Source organism: Artemia sp. Qi Xiang Cuo, chromosome 19, assembly GCF_049724085.1.
Source record: "Artemia sp. Qi Xiang Cuo chromosome 19, ASM4972408v1, whole genome shotgun sequence".
Taxonomy (NCBI): Eukaryota; Metazoa; Arthropoda; class Branchiopoda; order Anostraca; family Artemiidae; genus Artemia; species Artemia sp. Qi Xiang Cuo.
Window position 1 is genome coordinate 61,003,237 of NC_142812.1, and position 16,995 is coordinate 61,020,231.

Below are 16,995 nucleotides of genomic sequence, written 5' to 3' on the forward strand. Positions count from 1 at the left end.
CACTTCGAGAAGCTACTAAACTCAGACCCACCCGACTAATTTGACAACCAGATTACTGCTGCTGCTGACAATGCTACACCTGCCCCCGATGACACTGAATTTACGGCAAAAGAAATTAAAGCTGCAGTATGAAATCTGAAGAACAGCAAAGCCCCGAGAGTATGCGGCCTGACATCAGGACTCCATGGAGATCCATCTATAACCATCTGGCTACAAGTGCGGTTTAATACTGTGTGGTGCTCTGAAATGATCCCATCAAACTGGGAGACAGGCTTACTTGTGCCAGTCTGCAAGAGGAAAGGAAGTAAAGTAGAATGCAATATCTATCGTGGCATAGCTTTGCTCTCGATACCCGGCAAACTCTTCGCCATGCTGCTCGTCAAGCGAGCAACAAAGTACCTCCATCCCTTTCGTCGCCACAAGCAAGTTGGGTTTATGCCGAGTAGGTCCACTACTGAGCAAATCCATGCAATTAGACAGCTGATAGAGAAAACTCTAGAATATAAAAGGATGGATGGATGATGTCAGTGGTATTTGGCGAAATAAGAACTATTCACCATAAAAAGAGAAGTTTGCTATAAAGCTGATACCTGGAGAGAGGAAAAAAAAAAAAAAAAATAAAAACTACGGCGTCGCATGTTGTGAAAAAGCATGTATTTTGTCTGAACCAATTTTCGGTGATAATAATTACTACATTTTGCATCTTGTATGTATTTTGGTGGTTTATGGGGGGGGGGGGGATTTGTATCCTTGTGTGAACCTAAACAAAGAAGTTAAGCTAAAAAAAAAAGTATGGTTTGAAGTAACGTTCAGTACGCAATGGCTCCAAAAATACACTTAAATATCAGGGACAAATTACAGTAGCAGGAAAAAAAGGAGCAGGAATAGATAAAATAGGATAATAGAATTTCAAACCTTAAAAATGTACCCATTTACATTATTTTATAAATATAATTAGAACAACAATGGTAGAAACACAAGAATTGTGTGGAAAATATGAGTTATTATGAGGGAAATCCTAAGAATAACTATCGTATCGACATTTTGACTGACGAATTCAGACGATTCGAACTGGATTTATTAGGAATTTCAGAAACTCATATCCCAGGGGTAGGAAGCATGAAATTAGGTGATATAGAATTTGTTTACTCAGGCAGGAAGGATGGGGCACATAGACAGGGAGTAGGGCTCATGATGAATAAGGAAGCTGCTAAGTCTTGTTTAGGCTGGGAAGGTATTAATAATAGAATACTAATTGCTCATTTTATGACTATAAAGTTCAGGGTATCAGTTATAGTAGTATATGCCCCTGTAGAACCAACAGACAGAGATACTAGGGACTCAGATGAATTTTACTTACAGTTACAGGAGCAAATAGACAAGGTCCCAGGTAGAAATATGATGTTATTACTGGGAGATTTTAATGCCCAGGTTGGTAGAAATAGGGATAGATGGTATCCCAGCCTAGGTAAATTTGATGTAGGAAAAGAAAACAGCAATGGATACAGACTGTTAATAGGTATAATTAATAGGTATAACAATCTAGTTATAACAAATACGGTGTTTGGTCATAAAATGGTTCATAAGTTAACATGGCATACAGATGATGGCAAAACAGCAAACCTTTTTGATTATGCTATAGCAAACCGAAGACTAGCAGTATAAATACAGAATAATTTGATATATATGATTGGCGTCGTTGATGCTTAAAGTGAAAATTATTATCTAGTAGCGTATAGGGTTAATTTAAAACTGAAATTTAGGGAGGGTAACTACCTCCCAGGAAGTTATGATGTTGGTAGACTCCAGGATGAGAATTTGAGAGAAACTTTCCAGGAACAGTTGAATACGAAACTTGAGAGTTTAAAATTTGATAATGTGGAAGATGGTTGGAATAATTTTAAAAAAATAATTTGTGAAGTTGCTGAAAGTGTTTTAGGGAAGAAAGCTAGAACTGCAGCTAAGAATATTAGTGAAAAAGCTTTATGTTTAATAGAAAGGAGAAAGGACTTATACAAGAATTATCTGAGTGATAGATCATATGAAAACAAAAGAAATGCAAAGAGAGTGGAGAAAGCATTAAAATATGAAGTAAGGAGGTGTGAAGTGGAGGCCGTGGATAAAATTGCCGAGGATCTGGAAGATGCAGCTAGACGGCATAATAGTAAAATATTGTACTGGCACGTTAACAAACTGAGAGGGAGTAGTCAATCCGGACTTGTCCCAGTTAAAGATAGGAATGGGGTCGCAATTAGCGATAAGGAAAAAACTAAAGAGGGATGGGCCGAACACTTTGAGAACTTGCTTAACCGAGATAGAGATGCAGGAAAAAATATAGATGAAAATGAAAAAGTTCGTGATACTTTGGATGTGAAGGAAGATTTATTTTGTGAGGAGGAATTAGCAACAGTACTAAAAGGATTAGAGAATAATAAGGCTAAATGTACTGATAGGCTGGTATATGAGTTTCTCAAATATGGTGGCTCTGAGGTTAGAAATAAGTTATTGAAGATTATGAATATGATTTTTGAAAAACTGGAAGTACCTAACGATTTTAGTAAAACCTTAATTAAGCTACTTTACAAGAAAGGTGATAAAAGTGAGTGTGATAATTATCGAGGCATTAGTCTGGTCTCTGTAGGTAGCAAATTACTTACTAATATGATACTTTTTATATTGTGCGATGCCTTAGACAAAGTTTGAAGAGAAGTACAGTGTGGTTTTAGAAAAGGTAGAGGTTGTGGTGACAAAATTTTCACTCTTAGGCTGATAATTGAGAAGTGCCAGAGTTTTCAAACACCTTTGGCCCTCAGTTTTATAGATTATGAGCAAGCGTTCGATTCTGTTGATAGAAGAGCTTTAGTAAAGGTTTTATCCTTGTATGGTATACCAGACAAATACATTAAAGTGATTAGTGCTATGTACGAGAATAACACTGCTGCGGTTATGGTAGGAAATGAGGTTAGCACCTGGTTCTGTATTAAATCAGGAGTTAAGCAGGGCTGTGTTCTATCCCCCTTTATATGGATTATTTTGATGGACTTTGTTTTAAGGAGCACAGGAAAGGCAATGGGAGACCACTAAATCAAACGGGGAGGAAAAATTATCCTGGATTTAGATTATACTGATGATCTAGGCATTCTAGATGAAAGTTTGAGTAAAATGAATGAAGTTTTAGAAGTTTTGCGACTTCAGGGCGCTAGAATTGGCTTGAAAATCAATGTTAGGAGTACTAAGTCACTATGGCTAAGAATAAGTGAAGATGAAAACGTGACGTTGAGTAATGAAAAGATTGATCAGGTGGGCAGCTTCACTTATCTTGATAGGATTATTAGTAAAGATGGTGAGAGCAGTAAAGATGTTAAAAATAGAATAGCCAAGGCTCAGGGTGTTTTTTCACAGTTAAAACAAGTCTGGAAGAATAGGAAGATAAGTCTGCAAACCAAGATTAGAATATTAGAGCTACAGTGATGACAGTGGTCAAATAGGGCTCTGGAGCATGGACGCTCCGAAAAGCGAATGAAGATTTGCTAGATGTTTTCCAGAGAAATTGCTTAAGGATTGTTCTGGGTACCCGGCTGACTGACCGTATTTCAAACAATAGGCTATACGAAAAGTGTGGTTCAATACCGCTCTCTAGGGCTATAATAAAAAATAGGCTGAGGTGGCTAGGGCACGTTGTGTGGAAGAAAAATGGCAGATTGCCGAAAATTGTTCTTTTTTGACGACCATCTATACATAAACAGAAACCAGATCGCCTTCCTCTGTGATGGGAGGACGCCATAAAGGAAGATTTAAAGGAAATGGGAACTTCGGGGGCGGGCGTAAAAAGAGAGGCTTTGAATAGATTGGGGTGGAGGAGGATCGTGCGTAGCTGTGTTGGCCTCAGTCGGCTTGGTGCTGCGGTGAGTTATTAGTAATAGTAGTAGTAAATCCTAAGAATCACGAAAATTAGAGGGAGACTTTCCCCTACAATAGTTTTTCCAAATGATGTTAATGGGTAATACAAAACTTCCAATTGAATAACAATAAAAAGATAAAATGCATGGAAGCACCAATGATTGCGTGGCTTCGCTAAAATACATTACTAGAAAAGCAAAATCTCTTCACAACAGATTTGAAGCTGTAAGCCTTTACATTTCTTTCAAAGTGCAATTAGAGATACAATTTTCTGCAATTAGAGTGCAATTATAGAAGCAAAATCTCTTTACAAAAAATTTGAAGCTGTAACCCTTGACATGTCTTTCTAAGAGCAATTAGAGATGCAATACATTGCAATTAGAGTGCAATTAGAGAAGCAAAATCTCTTTACAACAGATTTGAAGCTGTAAGCCTTTACATTTCTTTCAAAGTGCAATTAGAGATACAATTTTCTGCAATTACAGTGCAATTATAGAAGCAAAATCTTTTTACAACAAACATGAAGCTGTGACCCTTTACATTTCTTTCAAAGTGCAATTAGAGATACAATTTTCTGCAATTAGAGTGCAATTATAAACGCAAAATCTCTTTACAACAAATTTGAAGCTGTACCCCTTTACATGTCTTTCTAAGTGCAATTAGAAATGCAATAAACTGCAATTAGAGTGCAATTAGAGAAGCAAAATCTCTTTACAACAGATTTGAAGCTGTAAGCCTTTACATTTCTTTCAAAGTGCAATTAGAGATACAATTTTCTGCAATTAGAGTGCAATTATAGAAGCAAAATCTCTTTACAACAAATTTGAAGCTGTAACCCTTTACATGTCTTTCTAAGTGCAATTAGAAATGCAATACATTGCAATTAGAGTGCAATTAGAGAAGCAAAATCTCTTTACAACAGATTTGAAGCTGTAAGCCTTTACATTTCTTTCAAAGTGCAATTAGAGATACAATTTTCTGCAATTACAGTGCAATTATAGAAGCAAAATCTTTTTACAACAAACATGAAGCTGTGACCCTTTACATTTCTTTCAAAGTGCAATTAGAGATACAATTTTCTGCAATTAGAGTGCAATTATAGACGCAAAATCTCTTTACAACAAATTTGAAGCTGTAACCCTTTACATGTCTTTCTAAGTGCAATTAGAGATGCAATACACTGCAATTAGAGAAGCAAAATCTCTTTACAACAGATTTGAAGCTGTAAGCCTTTACATTTCTTTCAAAGTGCAATTAGAGATACAATTTTCTGCAATTAGAGTGCAATTATAGAAGCAAAATCTTTCTACAACAGACATGAAGCTGTGACCCTTTACATTTCTTTCAAAGTGCAATTAGAGATACAATTTTCTGCAATTAGAGTGCAACTATAGAAGCAAAATCTCTTTACAACAAATTTGAAGCTGTAACCCTTTACATGTCTTTCTAAGTGCAATTAGAAATGCAATACATTGCAATTAGAGTGCAATTAGAGAAGCAAAATCTCTTTACAACAGATTTGAAGCTGTAAGCCTTTACATTTCTTTCAAAGTGCAATTAGAGATACAATTTTCTGCAATTAGAGTGCAATTATAGAAGCAAAATCTTTTTACAACAAACATGAAGCTGTGACCCTTTACATTTCTTTCAAAGTGCAATTAGAGATACAATTTTCTGCAATTAGAGTGCAATTATAGACGCAAAATCTCTTTACAACAAATTTGAAGCTGTAACCCTTCACATGTCTTTCTAAGTGCAATTAGAGATGCAATACACTGCAATTAGAGTGCAATTAGAGAAGCAAAATCTCTTTACAACAGATTTGAAGCTGTAAGCCTTTACATTTCTTTCAAAGTGCAATTAGATATACAATTTTCTGCAATTAGAGTGCAATTATAGAAGCAAAATCTTTTTACAACAAACATGAAGCTGTGACCCTTTACATTTCTTTCAAAGTGCAATTAGAGATACAATTTTCTGCAATTAGAGTGTAATTATAGACGCAAAATCTCTTTACAACAAATTTGAAGCTGTAACCCTTTACATGTCTTTCTAAGTGCAATTAGAGATGCAATAAACTGCAATTAGAGTGCAATTAGAGAAGCAAAATCTCTTTACAACAAATTTGAAGCTGGAACCCTTTACATGTCTTTCTTTCAAAGTGCAATTAGAGATGCAATAAACTGCAATTAGAGTGCAATTAGAGAAGCAAAATCTCTTTACAACAAATTTGAAGCTGGAACCCTTTACATGTCTTTCTTTCAAAGTGCAATTAGAGATACAATTCTCTGCAATTAGAGTGCAATTGGAGAAGCAAAATCTCTTTAAAACAAATCTGAAGCTGTAACCCTTTACATTTCTTTCTAAAAGCAATTAGAAATGCAATACACTGCAATTAGAGTGCAATTAGAAAAGCAAAATCTCTTTACAATAGATTTGAAGTTGTAAGCCTTTACATTTCTTTCAAAGTGCAATTAGAGATACATTTTTCTGCAATTAGAGTGCAATTATAGAAGCAAAATCTCTTTACAACGGGTTTGAAGCTGTAAGCCTTTATATGTCTTTCTAAGTGCAATTAGAGATGCAATACACTGCAATCAGAGTGCAATTAGAGAAGCAAAATCTCTTCACAACAGATTTGAAGCTGTAAGCCTTTACATTTCTTTCAATGTGCAATTAGAGATACAATTTTCTGCAATTAGAGTGCAATTATAGAAGCAAAATCTCTTTACAACAAATTTGAAGCTGTAACCCTTTACATGTCTTTCTAAGTGCAATTAGAGATGCAATACATTGCAATTAGAGTGCAATTAGAGAAGTAAAATCTCTTTACAACAGATTCGAAGCTGTAAGCCTTTATATTTCTTTCAAAGTACAATTAGAGATACAATTTTCTGCAATTAGAGTGCAATTATAGACGCAAAATTTCCTTACAATAAATTTGAAGCTGTAACCCTTTACATGTCTTTCTAAGTGTAATTAGAGATGCAATACACTGCAATTAGAGAAGCAAAATCTCTTTACAACAGATTTGAAGCTTTAACCCTTTATATTTCTTTCAAAGTGCAATTAGAGATAAAATTTTCTGCAATTAGAGTGCAATTATAGAAGCAAAATCTCTTTACAACAAATTTGAAGCTGTAACCCTTTACATGTCTTTCTAAGTGCAATTAGAGATGCAATACACTGCAATTAGAGTGCAATTAGAGAAGCAAAATCGCTTTACAACAGATTTGAAGCTGTTAAGCCTTTATATTTCATTCAAAGTGCAATTAGAGATACAATTTTCTGCAATTAGAGTGCAATTATAGAAGCAAAATCTTTTTACAACAAACATGAAGCTGTGACCCTTTACATTTCTTTCAAAGTGCAATTAGAGATACAATTCTCTGCAATTAGAGTGCAATTGGAGAAGCAAAATCTCTTTACAACAAATTTGAAGCTGTAACCCTTTACATTTCTTTCAAAGTGCAATTAGAGATACAGTTTTCTGCAATTAGAGAAACAAAATCTCTTTACAACAAATTTGAAGCTGTAACCCTTTACATTTCTTTCAAAGTGCAATTAGAGATACAATTCTCTGCAATTAGAGAAGCAAAATATCTTTACAAAAAAATTGGAGGTGTAACCATTTATATTTCTTTCTAAGTGCAATTAGAGATGCAATTCTCTGCAATTAGAGTACAATTAGAGAACCAAAATCTCTTTACAACAAATTTGAAGCTGTAACCCTTTACATTTCTTTCTAAGTGCAATTAGAGATGCAATTCTCTGCAGTTAAAGTTCAATTAGAGAAGCAAAATCTCTTTACAACAAATTTGAAGCTGTAACCCTTTACATTTCTTTCTAAGTGCAATTAGAGATTAGAAAATTAAAAGATGTGTTCTTACTGTGTGAACCAAGTTAATGCACGTTAGGCTAAAAGCAACACTCCCTAGATATTTCCTGTAAAATTACATTATAAAAAGAATAATATAATATAATAATGCAAAAAACGAAAAAGAGAAACAGATAAACAGAGGTATGAATTTTTCAAACCTTTCCTAAATGTATCCCCTTGCACTTGTTGTAGATCTTCTCGATGCGAGAACAAAACTCTTCAAATTCAGGAATCACAAATTGCCTCAGAAATGCACGAGAGATCAGAACGATGTTATCAGCAATCACACTAAAAGATGGGCAGTTTCAAAAATTATTGACCAGCCACAGGGACTACTAGCGCAGAAAATCCAGTAACTCAAACACTTTTAGAGGCTTACATTCACAGAGACGAACCAATCAGGTTTTAAAAAGGCCGAACCAAAACAGGAACGAGGCCGAACAAAAAGGATGAACCAATCAGGTTTTAAAAAGGCCGAACCAAAACAGGAACAAGGCCGAACAAAAAGAAGAACCAATCAGGTTTTAAAAAGGCCGAACCAAAACAGGAACAAGGCCGAACAAAAAGGACGAACCAATCAGGTTTTAAAAAGGCTGGGTATTTGTCTGTCAAGCGCAAATGAATACCGTGACTCCTACTACTACTTACAGCTCACTGCAGCACCAAGCCGCCTGAGGCCAACACAACTACGTACGCTCCTCCTCCATCCCAATTTATTCAAAGCCTCCCTCTTTACACCCTCCCAAGAAGTTCCCATTTCCTTCAAATCTTTCTTTATGACATCCTCCCAACCCAACCGCGGAAAACCTGCTTTCAGTTTAGCCCTAGACGGTTGGTCAAAAAGGACAATCTTAGGCAATCTGTCATCCTTCATCCGCATTCCCTTCATCCTTCATCTGCAATAATATGACTGGCTTACGAAAATAAGCCATGGATGAAAACCAACGACATTAAAGCCCACTAATTACGATGGAATTATGGGAAAGTGATCTGTCTTATTAGGACAGCAATCTATTGATTAAGACAAAAAAAAAAAATATCAAAGTAATATTAAGCCCAGTAGACTGTACTAACATCGCTATTTCGAAGAAAAAAAATATGCATACTTGTTCAAACCGATGTATACTGGAATCCATACTACAAAAACATAAAGAAAGAACAATAAATACACAAGTTAGCATAAATAAACAACAAAAATAAACAAAATTTTTCTTTGGCCACACAATGTTCGCCCATACTTTATACAAAGAATTAAATAGCTTTTAAATGCATATATTCAACGTTAATTTTTGTCATTAGAAAGTGAGTATCAAGATTTGACAAAAAGTATCTAAGAGTAATATTGTATATATATATATATATATATATATATATATATATATATATATATATATATATATATATATATATATATATATATATATATATATATATATATATTTGCCGTTTTTAAAAATTTGCCGTTGTCTAATTTGCCGTTTTTAAAAATTGGTGCGTATAATAAGAAGGCGAGATGGACTAATTATTTTAATAGTACAACTAGCTCAAGATGTTATAGCCTAGATATGATTTTTGATCTACTAGAATTTGTTCTATTTAATACTTATATAAAATTTAATGGCAATCTATATTATCAATGTAATGGAATTCCTATTGGGGGTAATACCAGTCCAGTTATAGCGGACCTATTTCTAAATTATTTATAATATGATTATACGACGGATAAAAAGAATCCAAGTAATATAAAGTATTTGCTCTCAAATAATAAAAGATATTTAGATGACCTTCTGGTGATAAATTGTTCAAATTTTTAGAGATTGCAAGTAAAATATATCCACCAGTTAAATATATCCACGGTAACTTGTTGACGGAATTGGTTTATCTTCCCGGTTGTTGAGGGTTGGATTGCGACACTTGTGGTAAAGATTATGGTGGAATACTCGGAGTTTAATTCTTAGAATGTTAATGAAAGGGAAACTGTTCCGGTTGGAGGACTAGTGTTATTTATTTGTTTGTATTTGAATTGGTTGAAGTTCGGCTGTCAGTTTTATTTCAAGGTTGGTCAAGAACGTTTGAAATTATTTTTTTGGGGTTTATATTTTTAATTTTTGGATGTTTTGTATTTTGTTTATGTTTATTCCATTGGTGGCATTATATTGGGGTATGCCAGATTATGGAATGGCGCGCTCACATTGCCTGGGTAACGAAATTTAAGCGCAAAAACCCAAACAGGCAATGCGTTTTCTTCTGACGAGCCCCGATATATGGTGATCACCTTGGGAATATAATGTTTTTTTATATTTAAGGTGCTATAGCTTGGTGTTGGAACATTGACGTATGCTTATTGATGCTGATTTTGCTCTATTTTGGACTTGATTTTCGGACTGTCGGATTGGTTATACTGTTTTGTCCTGGGGAACTGGATGGATGAGTAGGGTCTAGACCTTGTTCAAGTGCTCATTTATTTCAGTTACTAAAGTAGCAAGTTTTTTTTTTTTTTTTTTTTTTTTTTTTTTTTTTTTTTTTGCCAGATGATTACCGTAATACACTATATATATATATATATATATATATATATATATATATATATATATATATATATATATATATATATATATATATATATATATTCTGATATAAAAAAAAACTCGTACCTATACTAATACTAAAATAGACATGCGCTTGAATGCTTTTAAGACCAAGAACAAATAGGATATTCAAACTTAAAGTAGACTAGAACTTCATGGGAAAGGGTGAAAAGCGAAGCTTTGAATAAATTTGGATAGAGGGGGTGTGTACATAGCCATTTTGCCCTCAGGCAGCTTGGTGCTGCAACTATTTGTTAGTAGTGGTTGTTGTAAGAAGAAACAAGCAAAAAAAAAGATAGCCACTGGACAGCCAAAGAAGAGAAAGGTCGCCATCTAAAAGTGCAAATTTGAGATAAGCAAAAATGTAAACAAGACATATTAGTAATAAATAAATAGGTAAAGATGCAGATTACCTACCCTGGTTGTTTATTTTGTAGAGTACTGTCCGAAGGAAGATGCACATGTTGCGATTTGCGCAACACGCGCTAAAACTTTTGGTGTCTGGTACATTTTTCCCAGAAAAGTACATTTTTAGAGCTTTGTTAGGAACAAATTTAAATTTTGACATTGCAACACTGTACGAATGAAGGGCGACAGTTTGCCAAAGACTGTGCTTTCTGGGCAAAGAAAAGCAAGTTGTCCCCAAACGGGTTGAAAGAGGTTGTAAGGAATGATCTAACAGAAATTGAAACTTAACGGGAAGGGGAGGGGTAATTGATTGGAGCGGAGGAGGAACAAGCGCAATTGTGTTGGCTTCAAGCAAGTCGGTACTGTAGAGAGTTCTTAGTAATAGTAATAATAATCATACTATAGCCTGACTAATTCATGTTGGAACTTTAGGCAGAAGGGGGCAGAAGTAATAACTGCAAAGTTAAACAGACGTATGATGAAATTTCGAATCAAAAACTACTATTTATAGGCGCATAAAACATGGTTTTGTCTTAAATTACAGTCTACTGAAGTTCAAACAAGACATATCATTGTAGAGCGCAGTAACTAAAATTTTAAAACTTACAATTCTTATATAAGTGTTGTTGCCAAATAAGTTTTAATTCCCCAAAAACAAATAATTGTAGTGAACCATCGGGCAGAAACTACTAAAACACCGAAAACAGCGGATATTGGATGATGGTTTTTCAAAAACTGATGGCAAAGCTGCGAATGAGATAGTGGCGGCAAAACGGGAGTTCGCAAGTAAAAGGTACATGAATTTGTTGTATTCTGTAGCCCTTTTTCCGTATCTCATTCATTTAAAAAGGTAAAGGGGCAAGCAAATTGGGAAGTATTCGAAATAATTCTGAACAATTAAGGATATTAAAAGCTAAGCATATTATTAAACAGTAACCTTTTATTAAATTTTTGAAGAGTAAGTAAAAAACAAGTATGACGGCACTAGACACTTTAGATCCAAACCGGCGGTGCTGATCTCCGTTTCGTGGCCCTTCAGCCAGGAAGTGCAATGGGAGGTTGGGGACCAGCTTTTGAAGAGTTCGGATAATTGAAGTGGCACAATTTTGCCAGGCAAAGAAACATATGATTATATAAAAATTTATATAAAGAAATATTAGATAAGTATAAAAATAGGAGTTATAAAGAATAAGGAACATAAAGAAATATTATTTACATAAGTAAATCTCATAGAAATAAAATACGATCCAAAATAGAAATGAGCCAAATATTCACCCGACGTATTTGGTACATAGAGCGTCGTGAAATATTGCTCCCAAACCAATTTCAAATCCACTTAGAAAGTAGCTTCAGAGTACATATTGCAAGTCCGGTTCTACGTAAGCTTTCTTATGGAAAATTTTCTCACAAAATCTTTATATTGCATTTTAATAGCAAAAATGTACGAACATATTTGATCATTTTAGTCTCAAATAAAAAACCAAAAAACCAAAATACATTTTTCTTTTTCTCTTCAATATCTTATCTTCGGAATTCGTCTGAATCAAACCTAGTTTTGAGAAGAAAAGTAACAAAGGAAATCTGATAAATAATTCGTTTTATATATAACTTTTGAAGCAATAAAACAAAACAAAACAGGGCAATCTCACATTCAGTCCTATTTATGTTTCACTTTTAAAGTTTTCCTTATTTTGATTTCTTTACTTAGTAGTGACCGCTCTTTACTTACCAACTATTACCGTTAATGGCTTAACTCCTCAATGCAATAACAGACTTTCCAAAAAAAGGAACAACGACACAATTTCAGGTCTATTTCTCACCTGTTGAAACTGATCACGGTCTATTCAAGATCGTGCACTGAGCATTATAAGCACCAATAACAATCCTTGGTCAGGACAGTCTTGCCTGCCTGAATGCACAGTGGTGGGCTGGATTTCAGACCCAAGGTTACAGTATGCTGCAGGTGCTGTCTGTTCACGTTGATAAAGCTTCGATATAATTCGAGTCTGGTATAAGGGCCTATTGAAAGCTCCAAGAACATGGGATTTGTGGTTTCTATTTGGTATGCTTAGGGTTCAGGATTCATTCTCGCTGTGTAGTTCTATATAGGTTTACTTCCAGTAAGCGACTAGAATAACGGTCTAGAAACGGAAATAGAAAAACGGCCTGATGCCTAGATGGTCAATTTCAAAGCACCCAAGAATAAGGAGCTACTCATGCCCCGATCAGAGATCTCACGTTGACATCCCGGTTGTTTTCTCCAAGGGCGAAGCAGTCAAGAGAATTGACTAACTTTGCCTCTCCGAAATTCATTTCTACTTGGGAATTCATTTCTTTCTTGGGGTACATATCTTGTTTGGGTTCGATTCTCATGCGCGTGAACGTGATTTTTCATTCGAAGTAGCAGCTGAATCAAGCTCGACTATCCCTCTGTATAGGTCATACATTAAGCCATTTGGCAAATATGGATGCCGGCTTTTTGCAACGGCTCTTCAAATCCTACTGCCACCCCTCCAGCGGATCCAAATAAGTCCTCAAGGACAATTTGTAGCTACTACTTCTGCTACTACTAACAACTCACCGCAGCACCAAGCCACCTGAGGCCAACACAGCTACACACGCTCCTCCTCCATCCCAATCCATTCAAAGCCTCCATCTTTACACCCTCCCAGGAAGTTTCCATTTCCTTTAAACCTTTCTTTATGACATCCTCCCACCCCAGACAAGGACGAACTGCCTTCCGTTTAGCCCTAGACGGTTGAATGAAAAGGACAATCTTCGGCAATCTGTCATCCTTCATTCGCAGAACGTGTCCTAGCCATCTCAACCTTTCTTTCATTATAGCCCTAGAAAGCGGGAATGAACCATATTTTTCGTACAGCCTACTGTTTGAAATACGGTCAGTCAGCCGGGTACCCAGAACAGTCCGTAGGCAATTTCTCTGGGAAACATCTTGTAAATCTTCATCCGCTTTTTTCATCCGCTCTTCGGAGCGCCCATGCTTCAGGACCATATTGGACCACTGTCATCACTGTACCTTCCAATATTCTAATCTTGGTTCGCAGACTTATCTTCCTATTCTTCCCAATTTTTTTTTAACTGTGAAAAAGCACCCTGAGCCCTGGCTATTCTACTTTTAACATCTTCACTGCACTCACCATCTTTACAAATAATACTACCAAGGTAAGTGAAGCTGCCCACCTGATCAATCTTTCCGTTACCCCACGTCATCTTTTCACCTTCATTCATTTCACACCTTTTCACAAGTAATTTGCTACCTACAGAGACCAGACTAATGCCTCGATAATTACGACACTCACTCTTATGATCGTTCTTATACAGTGGTTTAATTAAGATTTTCCTAAAATCGTTAGGCACTTCCCCTTTCCCAAAAATCCTATTCCTAATCTTCAACAACTTATTTCTAACCTCAGAGCCACCATATTTAAGAAACCTATTTACAACACTATCAGCACATGGAGCCTTGTATTTTTTAACCCTTTTAGTACTGCCACTAATTCATCCTCACAAAATAAATCTTTCTTCACATCCAAGGTGTCACAAACTTTTTCATTCTCCTCTATATCTTTTCCTGTAACTCTATCTTGGTTTAGCACATTCTCAAAATGTTCTGTCCATCGCTCTTTAACTCTTTCCTTATCACTAATTGTGGCACTGGGACACTGGGACTAAATCTTTCACTGGGACAAGTCCAGATTGACTACTCCCTCTCAATTTATTAACATCCTAGTACAATATTTTACTACATACCGTCTAGCTACATCTTCCATATTTTCGGCAATTTTATCCATGGCCTCCACTTCACACCTCCTTAGTTCATATTTTAATTGTTCCTCCACTTTCTTTACAAAGTTGTAGCACTTCTTAGGTAACTTTGAAACCTCTTTGTGAAAGATTTGATGTGGCGTCAAAGGTCATTTTCTACAAGTACAGCTACCTCAGTTCCTCTGACGACTTATTACTTATTGTACTGCCGTTTGCCAAGCCAACACAACAAACACACAGAAACACAGTACGGTGGTCGGATTGCCTACCAGAGGAGACACCCCGCGCTGAGTGCTTGAAAACCAGCTTTGCCAGACAATGCACCTCCATTTGGGATAATCTCCCGATGGATATTATTCCTGAAAGCCCATCGGTTCGATTTTAAAATTCCTCCTCCTCAGAAGGAAACACTATAAAATTCTGAAAACATCTTTTAAAATTCTAAAATATTAACTTCTAAAAATATTATTTCTAAAAGTGCTTCCCTTTGCTTTACCCCCACCTCCCTAAGTTGCAAATATATAGCCCAAATGATATGTTTTCCTGCATTTTCCCCCACGTCACTCTTCTTTAAATAGATTTAACGGCAAAAAGACAACGTCGACGAAATCAAGACACCAAAAAATACAGTTTAAAATAAAACGAAGCACTTTTAGAAATAATATAGTTCAGGTTTTGGAATTTCAAAGTTGTTTTCAGAATTTTATAGCCTTTCCTTCTGAGAAGGAGTAGTTGTAAACTAGAACCAATCCATCTATTGGTTCCCTTAAAAAAAAGTTCGACAGTTCTAGGGAAAAAACCAAGGTTGTTGACTATTGGCATATCAACAGCCTGGTATGAATTTTGTCATAAAAAATCTATTGACATAATACCTATAAGCTTTCCTTCTTTTTTAATATCTCACCATTTCGAACTATCTCTCTGTCCGATCTCATATTAAAAGAGGCCCTAGACAGTCAATCATTTTGACCAAAGTTTCCGTCAATCGATTGACGTTTGCTTCAATCAACCTTCAAGCAACCCTTCAATCTCGACCAAAGCTAATCCAACACACTGCCTTTGGTCAAAATGATTGAGTCATTCGAACTTTCTATCAACCACCATCAACGCTCATCATCAAACAGGTTGCTAGACGGTCAATCATGCTTGAGTCAAACGATTGACGGAAGCTTTTGATAAAAATGATTGACCGTCCAGGACCTCCTTAAGGAATAAATACAAAATGTAGTTTCATCTTTGTTTCTCAACTTCCAAACTGATCTCAATCTATTCTTACAATAAAAAAAGAAAAAAAAGAGAAAAAAGTCTCAGGCTTAGTTTTCACCCTTTAAAACTGATCAAATGTCTCCTATTTTTCCTATCAGACAAAATAGGAAAAAATTCATTTATTCCGATTTTTGGCCCATTACTATCCCTTTGAACAAAACCATAATCTATCCTTGTCTACCTCTATCCAATCACGAGCTCCATAAAATTAGTGGCAATCTCACATTTATTTCTTAATTTATAGCTCACCTTTTGAATTGATCTCGATCTAATTTCACACTTTCGACAGAAGTAACAGAATTCTCACGCTCCTGTTTATCAAAAATGGCTCTGATATTTTTATGGAGCTCAGAAAGTCGGACATCCGTTGGCCTTACACCACTTTCTTTCAAAGCCTGCAAAAATAAAGTCATTATCAAACCAAATTAATCATTTCAGCAAGAAAGGATTCCCACAGTTTTATGCATAGATTTCTCTCAAGCCCTGTCTTAATTGGTGCATTAAGGTGTAATAAGGATTACATGGTCTTAATTGGTGTTTTAAGGTGTAATAAGGATTACATGGTCTTAATTGGTGCATTAAGGTGTAATTAGGATTGCATGATCTTAATTGGTGCATTAAGGTGTAATTAGGATTGCATGATCTTAATTGGTGCATTAAGGTGTAATAAAGATTACATGGTCTTAATTGGTGCATTAAGGTGTAATAAGGATTACATAGTCTTAATTGGTGCATTAAGGTGTAATAAGGATTACATGGTCTTAAGTGGTGCATTAAGGTGTAATAAGGATTACATGGTCTTAATTGGTGCATTAAGGTGTAATTATCAATAATTCCCCTTAGAAACAACAAATTAATTCCCCTTTCTTGACAGATCAATCAACCAATGACATCATCTGTCAGACTTTAAAAATTTTCGCCTAGAAACGATTCTCCAGGAATAGATCCAAGTCATTAATGTCTTTGCCTCGGAAACAACTCTACTGGTTAAACTCCAAAAGATATTAATAACCAAACGCCATGAAAACAATTCTCAAAGAAACATCTTAGAGATGAATTGTTTTAGCGCGGGAATCAGGTTTCTTAGTAATTTGAAATGTGTCAGCGCAGAGATGCCAAACAAAAGGAACACGCTGAAATTACGTTTACGGATTATTTGGGCGAAGC

General features: G+C 35.4%; 1 protein-coding gene across 1 annotated transcript in view; it reads right to left on the bottom strand.

Annotated features, from left to right (window-relative positions):
* GLS (glutaminase) overlaps positions 1–16,995 on the bottom strand; it is a 163,255-nt gene that overhangs the window by 58,032 nt on the left and 88,228 nt on the right. Inside the window, exons 5-6 of the mRNA XM_089105393.1 lie at positions 16,078–16,223; positions 7,939–8,068 (exon numbers count right to left, since the gene is read on the bottom strand). Coding sequence (XP_088961519.1) covers positions 7,939–8,068; positions 16,078–16,223 — 276 coding nt within the window. The remainder of the gene's footprint in view (positions 1–7,938; positions 8,069–16,077; positions 16,224–16,995) is intronic.